The following is a 16,899-nucleotide window of genomic DNA, read 5'->3' as shown; positions in this document are numbered from 1 at the left end:
ACGTATGGAGCCACAGGAGAAGGGTGATATAATAAGTATTTCACGTCAATATTCACTGTGGAGGAGGATGTGCAACCTAGAGAATTTGGAGAAATAAACAGTGATATCTTGAAGTGTGCAAATTATAGACAAGATGGTGGTGGATGTTTTAAAACAATCAAAGGTGGATAAATCCCTGGGACCTAATCATGTGTATCTCAGAACTCTGGGAAGCTAGGGAAGTAATTGCTGGGCCCTTTATTGAGATCTTTTTATCATCAATGACCACAAGTGAGGTGCTGGAAGACTGGAGTTTGGCTAATTTGGTACCATTATTTGAGAAAGGAGGTAAGGAAAAGCCAGGGAACTATAGACAGATAAGCCTGACATCAGTGGTGGGTAGAGATAGTAGGTACTGCTGATGCTGGAGAATCTGAGATAACAAGGTGTAGAGCTGGATGAACACAGTAAGCCAAGCAGCATCAGGAGCAGGAAGGCTGATGTTTTGGGCCTAGACCCTTCTTTTCTGAAGAAGGGTCTAGGCCCGAAATGTCAGCCTTCCTGCTCATCTGATGCTGCTTGGCCTGCTGTCTTCATGCAGCTCTACACCTTGTTATCTCGGTGGTGGATAAGTTGTTGAAGGAGATTCTGAGGGATAGGATTTCCATGTATTTGAAAAGGCAAGAACTGATTAGGGATAGTCAACATGGCTTTGTGTAGGTACGTGGATCTGACTAACTTGATTTAGTTTTATGTAGAGGTGACAAAGATTGAAGAAGGCAGAACAGTGGACATTATGTACATAGACTTCAGCAAGGTGAACGAAAAGGTTCCATGTGGTAGACTGGTTAGCAAGATTAGATCACACAGAATCCAAGGAGAGCTAGCTATTGGGATATAAAATTGGCTTGCAAGTCAGAGCCAAATGGTGGTGGTGGAAGGTTGTTTTTAGACTGTACACCTGTAACCAGCAGTGTGCCACAAGGTTAGGTGTTGGTTACCCTGCTTTTTGTCACTTATAAAAATGATTTGGATGTGAATATAGGAGGAATGGTAGGTTAGTTTGCAGTTGATACCTAAATTGGCTGTGTACTGGACAGTGAAGAAGGTTATCTGAGTACAACAGGACCTTGACCAGATGGGCCAAGGAGTGTCAGATGGAGTTTAATTTAGATAAATGTGAGGTGCTGCATGTTGTTGGTAAGGCAAATCAGGGCAGGACTTACAGACTGAATGGTAGGGTCCTGGGGAGTGTTGCTAACCAAAAAAGGAGTAGTGAAGGTGGTGTGTAGTACACTTGTCTCTATAGGTCAATGCATTGAGAATAGAAGTTAGGAGATCATGTTGTGGCTGTACAGGACATTGGTTAGGCTGCTTTCGGAATACTGCATTCAATTTTGGTCACCCTGCTATAGGAAAGATGTTATTAAATTTTAAAGGGTTCAGATAAGATCTACAAGGGTGCTGCCAGGGTTGCAGGGTTTGAGCTATAGGGAGAGGCTGAATAGACCGGTGCTATTTTCCCTGGACCATCTGAGGCTGAAGGGTGACCTGATAGCTGTTTAAAAAATCATGAGGCATGGATTGGGTGAATAGCCAAGGTCTCTTCCCTAGGATGTGGGGAGTCCCAAACTAGAGGACATAGTTAATCTGTGAGGGGAAAGATTTAAAAGGGATCTAAGGAGCAACCTTTTCATGCAGAGGATGGTGCATGTATGGAATGAGCTGCCACAGGAAGTGGTTGGGGTGTGTACAATTATAACATTTAAAAGGCATCTGGATGGGCTTGTGTAAAGGAAGAGTTTAGAGGGATATGAGCCAAATGTTAGCGAATGGAACTAGATTAATTTAGGATACATGGTTGGCATGGACGAGTTGGATCTGAAGAATCTGTTTCTGTGTGGTATATCTCTGATCCTATAACTGCCTGAAGTTTGATTGAAACCTTTGTGGAAGCATGCAGATGTAGCAGTAATAAAGAAGGCAAATGGTATGTTTGCCTTCATTTGTGACAGGTTTTGAGTAGAGGAGCAGGAATGCCTTGTTGCAGTTGTACAGGGCCTTGGTGAGACCACACCTGGAATACTGTGCAATTTTGGTCTCCTTGTCTGAGGAAGGATGCTCTTGGTCTTGAGCGAGAACAGCAAAGTTTACCAGGCTGATTCCGGGGATGGGGAGTCTTACATATGCGGGGAGACTGTCCGTCCATCCGTCTGTCCTTCCATCCTTCCGTCCGGAGGCTCTCATAGCAACTTATAAAAGTCTAACAGGACTGGGCAAGGTAGATGATGGGAGGATGCTCCTGATGGTGGGTGTGTCTGTAATCAGGGGTCATAGTCCAAGGATTCAGGGTAGATGGAGGTGAGGAGACATTTCTTCACCCAAATAGTGGTGAGCCTGTGGAATTCATTACCAAAGGAAGTAGTTGATGCCAAGACACTGAATGTATTCAACAGGTGACTAGATATGGCACTTGGGGCAAATAGGATCAAAGGTTATGGGGAGAAAGCAGGATTGGGCTATTGAGTTGGACGATAAGCCGTAATGAATGGCAGAGCAGGCTTGAAAGGCCGAATGGCCACCACCTACTCTTATCCTCTGTTTCTATGTCTCTGGATCATCTTCATTTTCAGCTCAAATAAAGTGATATTGAAACAAGCACCTGAATTAAAATAAAAAGCTGCTCAAAAATCAAGTAGAACAACCTTAAATTAGGAAATGGAGCTGCTTTCTGTTATCCACTTAGAGTGAACACGACCTTTTTTCATTAAAAAAAACTGGTTGTTGACTGGTTGGAAAAGGTTTTCCAGCCAAAGAAAATATAGAAGACATAGACTGCATCGTTGATCATGCAGAAAAGCATAGTTCTCCTCCATGCTAATAAATAGAAAAATTGAATCAATCCTGTACCACATGCAGAATTGGGGACAGTCACAAAGGAGCAAGAGATTGAGGCATTCAAAATTTTCTCTGGGATCAACTACAAGGAAGAATTGTGAAGCACAAAGTATTAACAATAGCTTTAAGAAAAGGTGAGGGGCATTCCACACAGTTAAAACAATTGAATACTATGCTGCAAAGGAAGATAAATATTAAAAAAAATTCGTCTCAGCCTGCTCCTGCCCCACCGAACTCATCTCCACCTATCTGGACTCCATTTTCTCCCCTTTGGTCCAGGAACTCCCTACCTACATCCGTGACACCACCCACGCCCTCCACCTCCTCCAGGACTTCCAATTCCCTGGCCCCCAACACCTCATATTCACCATGGACGTCCAGTCCCTATACACCTGCATTCCGCATGCAGATGGACTCAAGGCCCTCCGCTTCTTCCTGTCCCGCAGGCCCGACCAGTCCCCCTCCACCGACACTCTCATCCGCCTAGCTGAACTCGTCCTCACCCTCAACAACTTCTCTTTTGACTCCTCCCACTTCCTACAGACTAAGGGGGTGGCCATGGGCACCCGCATGGGCCCCAGCTATGCCTGCCTCTTTGTAGGTTACGTGGAACAGTCCCTCTTCCGCACCTACACAGGCCCCAAACCCCACCTCTTCCTCCGGTACATTGATGACTGTATCGGCGCCGCCTCTTGCTCCCCAGAGGAGCTCGAACAGTTCATCCACTTCACCAACACCTTCCACCCCAACCTTCAGTTCACCTGGGCCATCTCCAGCACATCCCTCACCTTCCTGGACCTCTCAGTCTCCATCTCAGGCAACCAGCTTGTAACTGATGTCCATTTCAAGCCCACCGACTCCCACCCACCCTCCTGCAAAAATTCCATCCCCTAATCCCAATTCCTCCGTCTCCGCCGCATCTGCTCCCACGATAAGACATTCCACTCCCGCACATCCCAGATTTCCAAGTTCTTTAAGGACCGCAACTTTCCCCCCACAGTGATCGAGAACGCCCTTGACCGCGTCTCCCGTATTTCCCGCAACACATCCCTCACACCCCGCCCACGCCACAACCACCCTAAGAGGATCCTCCTCGTTCTCACACACCACCCTACCAACCTCCGGATACAACGCATCATCCTCCGACACTTTCGCCATCTACAATCCGACCCCAGCACCCAAGACATTTTTCCATCCCCACCCCTGTCTGCTTTCCGGAGAGACCACTCTCTCCGTGACTCCCTTGTTCGCTCCACACTGCCCTCCAACCCCACCACACCCGGCACCTTCCCCTGCAACCGCAGGAAATGCTACACTTGCCCCCACACCTCCTCCCTCACCCCTATCCCAGGCCCCAAGATGACATTCCACATTAAGCAGATGTTCACCTGCACATCCGCCAATGTGGTATACTGCATCCACTATACCCGGTGCAGCTTCCTCTACATTAGGGAAACCAAGCGGAGGCTTGGAGACCGCTTTGCAGAACACCTCCGCTCAGTTCGCAACAAACAACTGCACCTCCCAGTCGCAAACCATTTCCACTCCCCCTCCCATTATCTAGATGACATGTCCATCATGGGCCTCCTGCACTGCCACAATGATGCCACCCGAAGGTTGCAGGAACAGCAACTCATATTCTGCCTGGGAACCCTGCAGCCTAATGGTATCAATGTGGACTTCACCAGTTTCAAAATCTCCCCTTCCCCTACTGCATCACTAAACCAGCCCATTTCGTCCCCTCCCCCCACTGCACCACACAACCAGCCCAGCTCTTCCCCCCAACCCACTGCATCCCAAAACCAGTCCAACCTGTCTCTGCCTCCCTAACCGGTTCTTCCTCTCACCCATCCCTTCCTCCCACCCCAAGCCGCACCCCCATCTACGTACTAACCTCATCCCACCTCCTTGACCTGTCTGTCTTCCCTGGACTGACCTATCCCCTCCCTACCTCCCCACCTATACTCTCTCCACCTATCTTCTTTACTCTCCATCCTCGGTCCGCCTCCCCCTCTCTCCCTATTTATTCCAGTTCCCTCTCCCCATCCCCCTCTCTGATGAAGGGTCTAGGCCCGAAACGTCAGCTTTTGTGCTCCTGAGATGCTGCTTGGCCTGCTGTGTTCATCCAGCCTCACATTTTATTATCTTGTATTGTATAATGTTGGTAAATGCAGGATATTCCAAATCATTTTACAACAAATTAAATATTTTGAAGTATTATGTGAGCAGTAAAGGGTACCCACCATGTGATGTGTTTTGATGGTGTGGTTAAAGGGAGAAATACTGGTCAGAATAAGGGAAAAACTCTCTTGCCGGTCTTCAAATACACCATCTTTCACATCTCTCTGAACAGACAAACTAGGCTGTGGTTTAACATCTCCATAAGACAGCATCACTGACAAGTGCAGCATTCTCTCTACACCCATTATTATTTTTAGATTGAGATTTCATTGCTGGAGCAGTGTTTGTTGGACTCCAACCCTCTGATTCAGTTAACACTGAGTAAAGCTGACATTTGAAAATAGGCTTATCCAGTTAAACAAGACAGCCTGACTGGAGTTTCTCATTCTTAACAATTCAGATCTTTTACAGTGAAGTTGCAGAAATGGTGTCAAATTTCAGAAGTAGCAAAACGTCAATACAGTTTTATACATACACTTGTAATGGATCAAAATGTGACAGCATCTATATAACAAGAAGGTAAGCCTCACTTGAAGACAAATGAGCAAATATATTATGTGACAGAATTGATGAAAGAGTTCAAAGATCAAAAATAAGATCTTTAATGTATTCAAACAGAGTGGACAGAGGAGCAGCTCACCTCCTGCAGTTGCAGTTAAATCAGCTCTCTCAAGTTTCCATTTAATGATTAGCAGAGGAATTCAATACTTTTAAATTCATTTTAAAAAGATCTGAGATTAAATGGAAAATCTCATCAAAATCCTCTCTGTGACATGGTAAAGGAACACCGGGTTATTCCAATTGATCCGAATTATCTCACGCAGCAGAGCTAACGTCATTTCTGCATTACTCCAAGTAAGGATGTTAATGGCCTTACTGCAAACAGCAGTACCATCAGCAAAGCTCGAAGTAACACCAGACACCATTTTTGTTTCTGTAAGCTGCACAGTAGAATTCGCAAAGGTAAACAGGACTGCAAAACACTTACATAAATTCTAGCTAATCAGAGATCTTGCCTCCTGCTGCAAAGCATGCAAAAGTTACAAATACACTGTTTTGAGAACTGGAGCCAATCCTGCCACTGCAACAGTTTTACCGGATGCTGACAGGAATAGGCTGTATTCCAGTTGATAGTTTATTTCAAATAAGTCAGTCAAAATCTGGCTGTGGTAAGCTCAAATATTTTGGTTTGAAGTCAGGAGGTGATTTCCTTTGCAGGGTACAGTTGGCAGCTGAGCACACTGCCAGTTGTATGATGGATGCTGATTTGTCAAAATCTTTCAGGTGAGAACTGCAAATGGACCTGTTTGAAGCAGACATCATCACTTACAGGGGTGAGCTGTTAAAGGGAGTGCAGAGTCAGCGTGATCTGATGGACCCATTCTGATCATGCGGCAGAGATGTGTGCGATGTTCGGAGAGGAATTACCCTGACTTTCTTTCCTCTCACTGGTCTCTTTTTATCTAGATTTGTTTTACCTCTCTCGAGGTCATATGGCTTTTGGGTGAGGTGGAGGTTGTATTGCAGTAGACAATTGATCAATATTGTATGGGACAGACTGGAACGGAACAGAGTACTTTCTCACATCCATCTTTGTTCATAGCATATTATAGATCTAAGTAACATTTTTGCCTGTTTGGATTAGGAGACAATAATTAATGGACAGGCGTGGACAATATTAATGGGGAGTTGAGCAAATAAATCAGTTTAAAATCTGCATTACTCTTTTTTTTAACTTCCACAATGATGAATTTGCAGATCAGGTGGTTTTAGAGAAACAGCTCCAAACCATGTGATTAATAATCCTTTCAGCATTATGTCAACAGAAGGGGTGACTGGTGAGTTTTCACGCACAGACCGGCCACTCTTGTTAACATCTGTGTGGGAATTACTATCTGTATCCAGTTCCCAGCACCTAACATGAATGTCATCTATGTTGAAAGAGCCACATTAAATAGTAAAGTTTCAAATGGCTATGTGCCCTGGAATTCTAAACCCTTTTCCTCCTCTTCTTCCTCCATTCAGCCGCATGGATTTTCTGATCAAGGTGAGTGTCATCAGAGCTGAGGAACATTTTCAGATTTCAAACAGCTTCTGTCAAAGTTATATTCCAAACAATTTGACAGTAAAACTCATCTTTGTATGTCAACAATGCCTGACTTCAAACTGAAAAGAGTACTCTTCACTGCACCAACACAATAAGTGCATTGGCTTCTGCTTTGTACCAGCTGCTATTGCAGGCACCACTTAGGGTCAACATTAACTTGCTTTTATACCGTGGTTTTAAAGTAGAAAAATATCCAGAGAGAATTCACAGGAACATAAATGACTAATGTTTTACACCAAACCAAAATACAGCCATTGGGATTCATAATTAAAAACTTGGTCAAAGACGGTGGGGTTAGGACAATAAGATGTTAAGATAGGAAAGCCATTCAGCCCAATAAATTTGCTCAGACATTCAATGAGATCATGGCTGATCTGATAAATCTCAACTCCATTTCCCAGCCTTTTGGCTGTTATCCTGATCCACTACTAATTAAAAATCTATCTCTGACTTGAAAATATTTAGTGACCCAGCTTCGACAGTCCTCTCCTGTAAGGAATTTCGTACCTTCACTACCTTCTGAGAGGAAAGAAAATCCCTCATGTATCTTAAATAAGTGTGCCTTATTCTGAGATTATGTCCTCTGGTCCTACACTCTCCCACAAGGGGAGACAACCTTTCTGTATTGAACCTTTCAAGTCCCCTAAGAACAAAGAGAAATTGCCGGAGAAACCCAGCAGGTCTGGCAGCATCTGTGGGAAGAAAGCAGAGTTTCATGCCAGTGATTCTTCATCAGAACTATTAGTATCTAAGAAAAACTGGTATTTATTCTGAAGCCAAAGTTGGAGGGGAGTGGGAGCTGAGGGTGGAGGAAGAAGTAGAGGAGGGCAATAGTTAGAGACAGAGCCCAGAGACAGAGTGATATGGGATAGGTAAACAAGGAGACTATGGAGAGTAGGGCAAGACAGAAGAAAAGTTGAATAAATGGTAAGAGGTAACAGTGAGAAAATGGGTTAGCTGTGCTGACTGCAACCCATATAATGTACTAATGGGCCTAGGAGTACATGGGAATGGGCAACTGTGTGAGGAGCAACCCATGTCATAACAAGACTGATTGTGGGTTGAGTAAAAAAACATGGAAGGATGAAATCAGGCCCTGAGTCATGAGACTCAAAATGCTAACTGTGCTTTCTTCACATAGATGCTGCCTGACCTATTGAGTTTCTCCAGCAATTTCTGTTTTCGTTTCAGATTTCCAGCATCCGCAGTTCTTGGTTTTGTTTAACTCCCCTAAGAATTTTAAATGTTTCAATAAGGTCACCTCTAATTGTTCAGAACTCTTGAGTACAGATCCAACCTACTCAACCGCTCCTCATAAAACAGTCCCTCCATACCCAGGACCAAACTATTGAACCTTCTCTGGACTGCATGCAATGCCAGTATATCGTTCCTTAAATATTGTTTACAGTATTCTGGCTATGGCCTGACTAGTGCCTTATGTAGCCTTAGCAAGGCTTTGTATTTTTACACTCATTTTCTTTAAAGTAAAGGCCAACATTCCATTTGCCTTCCCTGTTATTGAGTGAACTTGGATGCTAGCTTTTTGTGATTTTATGCATGAAGATTCCCAAATCCCTCTGTACTGCAGCTTTCGACAGTCAACTTCCATTTAAATAACATTTAGTTCCTCTATACTTCCTACCAAAAGTGCATAACCTCACATTTTCCCTCATTGTATTCCATCTGCCAAATATTTTCCCATTTGCTTAGCTTGTCGATATCCTTCTGCATGCACTTTGAGTCTCCTCACCACTTAGCTTCCCACCTATTTTTGTATCTTCTGCAATACCATAGAAGATCATAGCTTCCCTACAGTGTGGAAGCAGGCCATTCACCCCATTCAGTCACCACCAGCTCTCCGGAGAGCATCCCATCCAGACCCACATACTTATCCTATCCTTGAAACCCTGAATTTCCCATGGCTAATTCACCTAGCCTGCACATCCCGGGACACTATGGGCAATATAGATATATAATCCACCTAACTTGCGCATCTTTGGATTGTGGGAGGAAACCGGAGCACCCAGAGAAAGCCCACGCAGACACGGGGAGAACGTGCAAATTCCACACAGTCACCTGAGGGTAGAATCAAACCCATTTCCCTGATGCTGTGAGACAGCATTGCTAACCACTGAGCCACTGTGCTGCCCCCATATTGGCTATTATAATTCATTTCTCTCATCCAACTCATTAATATGTGTTGCAAATAACTGTGATCCTTGTGGCACTCCACTAGTTACAGGTTGCCACCCCAAAGAAACACTTATCCCAACTTTCTGATCTATTATTTAGCTAATCCTCTATCTATGCTAAGATATTATCTTCAACACCATGGAATATTAACTTATTCAATAGCCTAATATGTGATACCCTACCAAAAGCCTTCTGAAAATCCAAGCATCTTCCATCCAATATTTCCCCTTCTCTTTTTTAATATACTTAAAGAAGCTCTTGCTGCCCGAACTATACAGTAAATGGAAAAGTCCTGGGGAAAATTGATGAACAGAGAGATCTGGGTGTTCAGGTCCATGGTTCCCTGAAGGTGACAACGCAGGTCAATAGGGTGGTCAAGAAAGCATATGGCATGCTTTCCTTCATTGGGCGGGGTATTGGGTACAAGAGTTGGCAGGTCATGTTGCAGTTGTATAAGACTTTGGTTCGGCCACATTTGGAGTACTGTGTACAGATCTGGTGGCCACATTACCAAAAGGATGTGGATGCTTTGGAGAGGGTGCAGAGGCGGTTCACCAGGATGTTGCCTGGTATGGAGAGTGCTAGCTATGAAGAGAGGTTGAATAGATTAGGATTATTTTCATTAGAAAGACGGAGATTGAGAGGGGACCTGATTGAGGTCTACAAAATCATGAGGGGTGTAAACAGGGTGGATAGCAAAAAGCTTTTTCCCAGAGTGGGGGACTCAATTATGAGGGGTCATGGGTTCAAAGTGAGAGGAGGAAAGTTTAAGGGAGATATGCATGGAAAGTTCTTTACACAGAGGGTGGTGGGCGCATGGAACGCGTTGCCAGTGGAGGTGGTAGACGCAGACACGTTAGCGTCTTTTAAGATATATTTGGGCAGGTACATGGATGGGCAGGGAGCAAATGGGCACAGACCGTTAGAAAATAAATGACAGGTTAGACAGAGGATCTTGATCGGCGCTGGCTTGGAGGGCCGAAGGGCCTGTTCCTGTGCTGTAGGCTTTTTTGTTTCTTTGTCTTGATATTACTTGCAAGCTTACCCTCAAAGTTTATTTTCTACCTCACTATTATTATTAGTTTGGTCATCCTTATTGGTTTTCAAAATTTTCCCGATCCTCTGGCTTACATTTGCCACATTGTATATGTTTTCTTTTCTTTTGATGCTATCCTTAGCTTTCCTGGTTAATCACCTTCCTAGAAATCTTTCTCAGTAGAATGTATCATTACCTAAGCCATGAACTAATTTCCTTAAACGTCTGTCAACAATTTTCCGACTAGCTCTGACTCAGTCCTCTGTAATTACCCTTATTGCAAACTTGTTTCTGATCCAAGTTCCTACCCCTAAAATGGAATGCTAAATTCTACCATGTTATGGTTTGTTACAGATCTCCGTAGAAACACAGGGGGATTTAAGTGAAATATAAAAGGGTGAGTCTATGAAGAGGTGGAAGCTAACAATGAGAATTTTAAAATTGCTGCCAAACGTGACTGAACTTTGGTCAACAAATGCAACGATGATGAGTGAACAGGCCTCAGCCTTATTTGAAATAAGATTAACAGAATTTTGGATGAGCTCACATTTTTGGCCAAACATAGAGAAAAAGTTAGGACAGTATTGGAGTCTCATTGTAAGAAGAATTGTGGGCCAAATCACCTGACTAACTTTCTGTGACATACTCTGTCATTACAGAAATTTACCAGTAATCAGTACAACACAGAAAAGGTAAAGGACACAGTCAGAAAGCTCACCTCCAATGCTCCCATTACTTTTCACACACTCTAACCTAGAGATCCAAATAATGTTCTGGGGATCCAGGTTTGAATCCTGCCGTGGCAAGTGGTGGAATTTGAATTGAGTAAAAAAGATCGTTAGATTCTTACTTCGGATGACCATGAATCCATTGCTGATTGTCTGAAAAACCCATCTGGGTTATAATAAAGCTATAATGAGGTCAGGAGCAGAGTGACCCGAGCAGATAATTGCTGGGCAGTGCTGCCTGATAACTCTGTTGATGATACCTTCCATCACTTTACTGAAGATTGAGAATAGACTGGTGGGGTGGTAATTGGCAAGGTTAGGTATGAACTGCGTTTTTGTGTACAATTCATAACTGGGCAATTTTCAACAATGTTGTGTAGATGTGTTGTAACTAACTGGAAGAGCTTGGCTAGAGGAGCAGCAAGTTCTGGAGCAGACATTTTCAGTACTATTACTGGAATGTTGTCAGGTCCCATATCCTTTGCAGTACCCAGTGCCTCCAACCATTTCTTCATATCATGTGGTGTAAATCAAATTGGCTGAAGACTGCTACCTGTAATGGTGGGGACCACTGGAAGAGACAGAGATGGATCATATACTCAGCACTTCTGGGCGAAGATTGCTTCAGCTTTCTCTTTTGCACTGATGTAGTGGGCTCTTCCATCATTGAGGATGGGGATATTTGTGGAACCTCCTCCTTCAGTGAGTTGTTTAATTGTCCACTGCCATTCACAACTGGATAAGGTAGAGTTTAGATCTGATCCACTAGTTTGGGGATCACTTAGTTCCGCCTATCACTTGCTGCTTCTGCTGTTTGGGGTGCAAGTGGTCCTGTTTGTTGGCTTCGCCAGGTTGACACCTCATCTTCAGGTATGCCTGGTGCTGCTCCTGGCATGCCCTCCTGCACACTCCATTGAACCAGGGTTGATCCCCTGGCTTGATGGTAATGGTTGAGTGGGGGATATGCCAGACCATGAGGTTACAGATTGTGCCAGATTCTGCTGCTGTTAATGGTCCCAGCATCTCTTACATGCCTAGTCTTGAGTTGCTAGATTGGTTTGAAATCTGTCCCATTTAATGCGATGATGTTGCCACACAACACGATGGAAGGCATTCCCAGTATAAAAGCAGAACTTTGTCTCCACGCGGATCCTGGCAGCTTTGCAATCCTCTGAAGATGCCAACTTTTTCACGCAGTGAATGGGATATGTATAGATTGTTAGAAAAACCTATCTGGTTCATTAATGTGAAAGAAACCACCATCCTTACCTGATCTGGCCTACGGGTGACTCTAGATCCACAGCAATGTGGTTGACTCTTAACTGCCCTCTGGACAATTATGGAGGGGCAATAAAATCTGGCCTTGTCAGTGACACCTTCATCCCATGAATGAATACAAAATAACTCACCTTCTCCAATAACCTTGCCTTTTCTTCTGCTTCCAGTTGCATGTGAGCTTCGATCAGGAGTTGTTTAGATTCTGGTTAGAAATAAAAGATTGACAGACATTCATTATCATTAAAGCTTAGTCATTTCAAAGCTTTATATAAAGAATTACTATGAAATACAATGACTGTAAGGCATAAAAATAGAAGTTGACTATTCAGTCCATCGATTCTGCTCAGGTATTCAATGTGATTGTGGCTGATCTAATAATCCTCAATACCACTTTCTTGACTTACCCCATAATCTTTTGATTCTCTTACCTTCCCTTGATTAAAAATCTGTTCGTCTCAGCCATGAACACAATTACCTAGCCAGCTCTACAGCTTATGCAGTAAAAAAATTCCATAGATTCACCCTCTCAGAACAAATTCCTCCTCATCTCTGTCCTAGCTGGGTGATACCTTACTCTAAGAAGGGGAGGAAAGGAGAACAAACACTCCACTTCTACTCTATCAAATCTAAGAATTTTCCTTTAATAAAGTCACCCCTCGTTATTATAAACTTCCATGAGTACAAGCTCAAACTATTCAATTTCTGCTCATAAGAAAATCTCTCTATACCCAGGATCAATCCAATGAACCTTCTCTGGACTGCCCCCAGTGCTAGTACAGGGGGTCTGCAATTTACAAACATTCAAGTTACAAATGTTTGTACTATAAATACATGCATGGTTTTAAAATGTAAAGACCCGAAATACAAACATTTCTTGTAGTTACAAACAGCTGCTTTCCACTGTCCTGAATGAGTTCCAACTGGTGAACAAATCGATTTGCAAACGGATTCTGGAGTGAAATCCATCCACACCCCACGGCTGCTGTGTATTATTCCTCAGATAAGCGGATCAAAACATTTTACAATATTTTAGATATGATCTAACTCGTGCCTTGTATAGTTCTATATCCTATTTCTTTTAAAGTAAACGGCAACATTCCATTTGCCTTTGCTATTACCTGCTGAACCTGAATGCCAGCTTTCTTTGATTTATGCATGAGGACACCCAAATCCCTCCACACTGTAGCTTTCTGCAATCATTTTTCATTTAAATCATTGAACCATAAAATCCCTACCGTGTGGCAGCAGGCCATTTGGCCCATTAACACTTCGAAGAGCACCCCAACCAGACCTACCCTATCCCTACGACCTTGCATTTCCCATGGCTAATCCCCCTTGCCCGTACATCCCAGGACACATTGGGTAATTTATTATGGCCAGTTCACCTAACCTACGCATCTTTGGACAGTTGGAGGAAACCAGAGAACCTGAAGGAAATTCATATAGACACAGGGAGAATGTGCAAACTCAATACAGACAGTCAGTCAAGGCTGAAATCAAACCTGGGTACCTGTGGCTGGGAGGCAGCAGGACGAATCATTGAGCCACTATACTGCCCAATATTCAGCTCGTCTATTCTTCCTGCCAAAATACATAATATTGCATGTTCTCATGTCATATTCCATTCACTTAATCTATCTACATATCCCTCTGCAGAGTCATCTCTCCACTTGCTGTCTCACCTATTTTGAACCATCTGCAAACTTGGCTACAGTACATTCACTTTCCTCATCAAAGTTATTAATATATATTTTAAATCATTGTGGATCCAGCATTGCTGCCCATGGCATTCCACGAGTAACAAATTGCCATCCTGAAGATGCCACCCTTATCCCAATTCTCAGCTGTCTGATAGTTAACCAATCCTCTATCCATACTAATATTCTACCCAACACCATTGAACCTTGTCTTATTAAGTAGCAAAACATGTTATACTTTAGCAAATGTCTTCTAAAAGTCTGAATATATTACATTCTTGGTACCCCATTATCTATTCTATTTTTTACGTCTCCAAAAACATTCTGATAAATTTGTTAGGGATGACTTCCCTTCACAACACCATGCTGTCTCTTTTTTTTGTATTTCTAAATGCTCTGCTATCACAAGCTTTGTAATAGGCTCTAACGTTTTCCCAATAATGGAAATGAAGCTAACTGGCATATACTTACTTGTTTGTTGTCTCCTTCCTATTTTGAATAAGGGTGCTAAATTTTTATCTTATTCACTCATGGGACATGGGACATGGGCATTATCAGCTGGCCAGCATTTATTTCCTGTCCTTAATTGCCCTCAAGAAGCTGGTGGTGAGCTGCATTGTTGAACTGCTGCAGCCCACGTGCTATGGGTTGACGAACGATACCATTGACGTGGAAATTCCAGGATATGGACCCAGTGTCACTGAAGGAACAGTGATATATTTTCAAGTTGTGATGGTGAATGGTTTGGAGGGGAACATGCAGGTGTTGGCATTCCCATGTATCTGCTGTCCTTCTGGATGGACATGGTCTTACACTTGGAGAGTGCTGTACGTGGATCTGGTAAATTTCTGCAGTATATCTGCAGATAGTACAGATTACTGCTACTAAGCGTAAGGAATGGAGGAAGTGGATGCTCACAGTTGGTTTGTCCTGGATGTTGTCAAGCTTCTTGAGAGCTGTAATCTTGTTAATTAGAACACAGGCTGCTTCAGCATCTGAAGGGTCATGAATGGTGCTGAACATTGTACAATCATCACAGAACATCCCCACTTCTGAACTTATGATGAAGGGAGGGTCATTGATGAAGCACTGAAGTTAGTTGGGTCTAGTACATTGCCCTGAGGAACTCCTGCAGAGATATCTTGGGGCTAAGATGACTGACCTCTAACAATCACGACCATCTTCCAATGCGTCAAGAATGACTCCAACCAAAGTAGCCCCCTAATACCTATTGCCAAACACGGTTAAATGTGGCCTTGATGTCAAGTGCTGTCACTCTCACCTCACATTTGGAATTCAGATTTTTTTTCATAATGAACCAAGGCTCTCATGAGGTCAGGAGCAGAGTGACCCAAACAGGGCATCACTGAGCAGGTAATTGCTGGGCAGTGCTGCCTGATAACTCTGTTGATGATACCTTCCATCACTTTACTGAAGATTGAGAATAGACTGGTGGGGTGGTAATTGGCAAGGTTAGATATGAACTGCGTTTTTGTGTACAATTCATAACTGGGCAATTTTCAACAATGTTGTGTAGATGTGTTGTAACTAACTGGAAGAGCTTGGCTAGAGGAGCAGCAAGTTCTGGAGCAGACATTTTCAGTACTATTACTGGAATGTTGTCAGGTCCCATATCCTTTGCAGTACCCAGTGCCTCCAATCATTTCTTCATATCATGTGGTGTAAATCAGATTGGCTGAAGACTGCTACCTGTAATGGTGGGGACCACTGGAAGAGACAGAGATGGATCATATACTCAGCACTTCTGGATGAAGATTGCTTCAAATGCTTCAGCTTTCTCTTTTGCACTGATGTACTGGGCTCTTCCATCATTGAGGATGGGGATATTTGTGGAACCTCCTCCTTCAGTGAGTTATTTAATTGTCCACTGCCATTCACAACTGGATAAGGTAGAGTTTAGATCTGATCCACTGGTTTGGTGATCGCTTAGTTCCGTCTATCACTTGCTGCTTATGCCGTTTGGTGTGAAAGTGCTCCTGTTTATTGGCTTCACCAGGTTGACACCTCATCTTCAGGTATGCCTGGTGCTGCTCCTGGCATGCCCTCCTGCACACTCCATTGAACCAGGGTTGATCCCCTGGCTTGACGGTAATGGTTGAGTGGGGGATATGCCAGACCATGAGGTTACAGATTGTGCCAGATTCTGCTGCTGTTAATGGTCCCAGCATCTCTTACATGCCTAGTCTTGAGTTGCTAGATTGGTTTGAAGTCTGTCCCATTTAATGCGATGATTGTGCCACACAACACGATGGAAGGCATTCCCAGTATAAAAGCAGAACTTTGTCTCCACGCAGATCCTGGCAGCTTTGCAATCCTCTGAAGATGCCAACTTTTTCACGCATCGAGTCGTGTATGCTTTGAGCAAGCTTCCAGGGGAGGTGGGGGAGGCTGGTACAATTACAACTTTAAAAAGGATCTGGAGGGGTATGTGAATAGGAAGGGTTTAGAGGGATATGGAACAAATGTTTCCAAATGGGACTAGGTTAGTTGAGGATATCTGGTTGACATGGACATCTTGGACCAATGGGTCTGTTTCTGTGCTGTACATCTCTATGACTCTATAACTCTCAGGATTCTTGGAAGATTACCTCGAGAACATCTATTATCTATGCAGCTACTTCTTTTAATGTTCTCCCATGTGTTCCATCAGGCTCAGGGGACCTATTGGCTCATAGCCATTTTGGTTTCCCAAGCACTTTTTTTTTCTCTAATGATGGTTATTTTGTTTATTTGCTCTCCCCTTTTGCCCTTGATTATTTAATATTTTTGGAATGATACTGG

The 16,899-nt window shown here is 43.5% G+C and overlaps 1 protein-coding gene across 4 annotated transcripts in view; it reads right to left on the bottom strand.

Annotated features, from left to right (window-relative positions):
- Window positions 1–16,899, bottom strand: part of hoatz (HOATZ cilia and flagella associated protein) — a 75,253-nt gene that overhangs the window by 42,312 nt on the left and 16,042 nt on the right. For all 4 annotated transcript variants that reach the window (XM_048562448.2, XM_048562449.2, XM_048562451.2 and 1 more), the window contains exon 3: window positions 12,532–12,602. In XM_048562448.2, coding sequence (XP_048418405.1) covers window positions 12,532–12,602 — 71 coding nt within the window. The remainder of the gene's footprint in view (window positions 1–12,531; window positions 12,603–16,899) is intronic.

This window comes from Stegostoma tigrinum, chromosome 32, assembly GCF_030684315.1.
Source record: "Stegostoma tigrinum isolate sSteTig4 chromosome 32, sSteTig4.hap1, whole genome shotgun sequence".
NCBI lineage: Eukaryota > Metazoa > Chordata > Chondrichthyes > Orectolobiformes > Stegostomatidae > Stegostoma > Stegostoma tigrinum.
The sequence above is the reverse complement of the archived record's forward strand: the minus strand, read 5'-3'. Positions and strand labels throughout refer to the sequence as shown.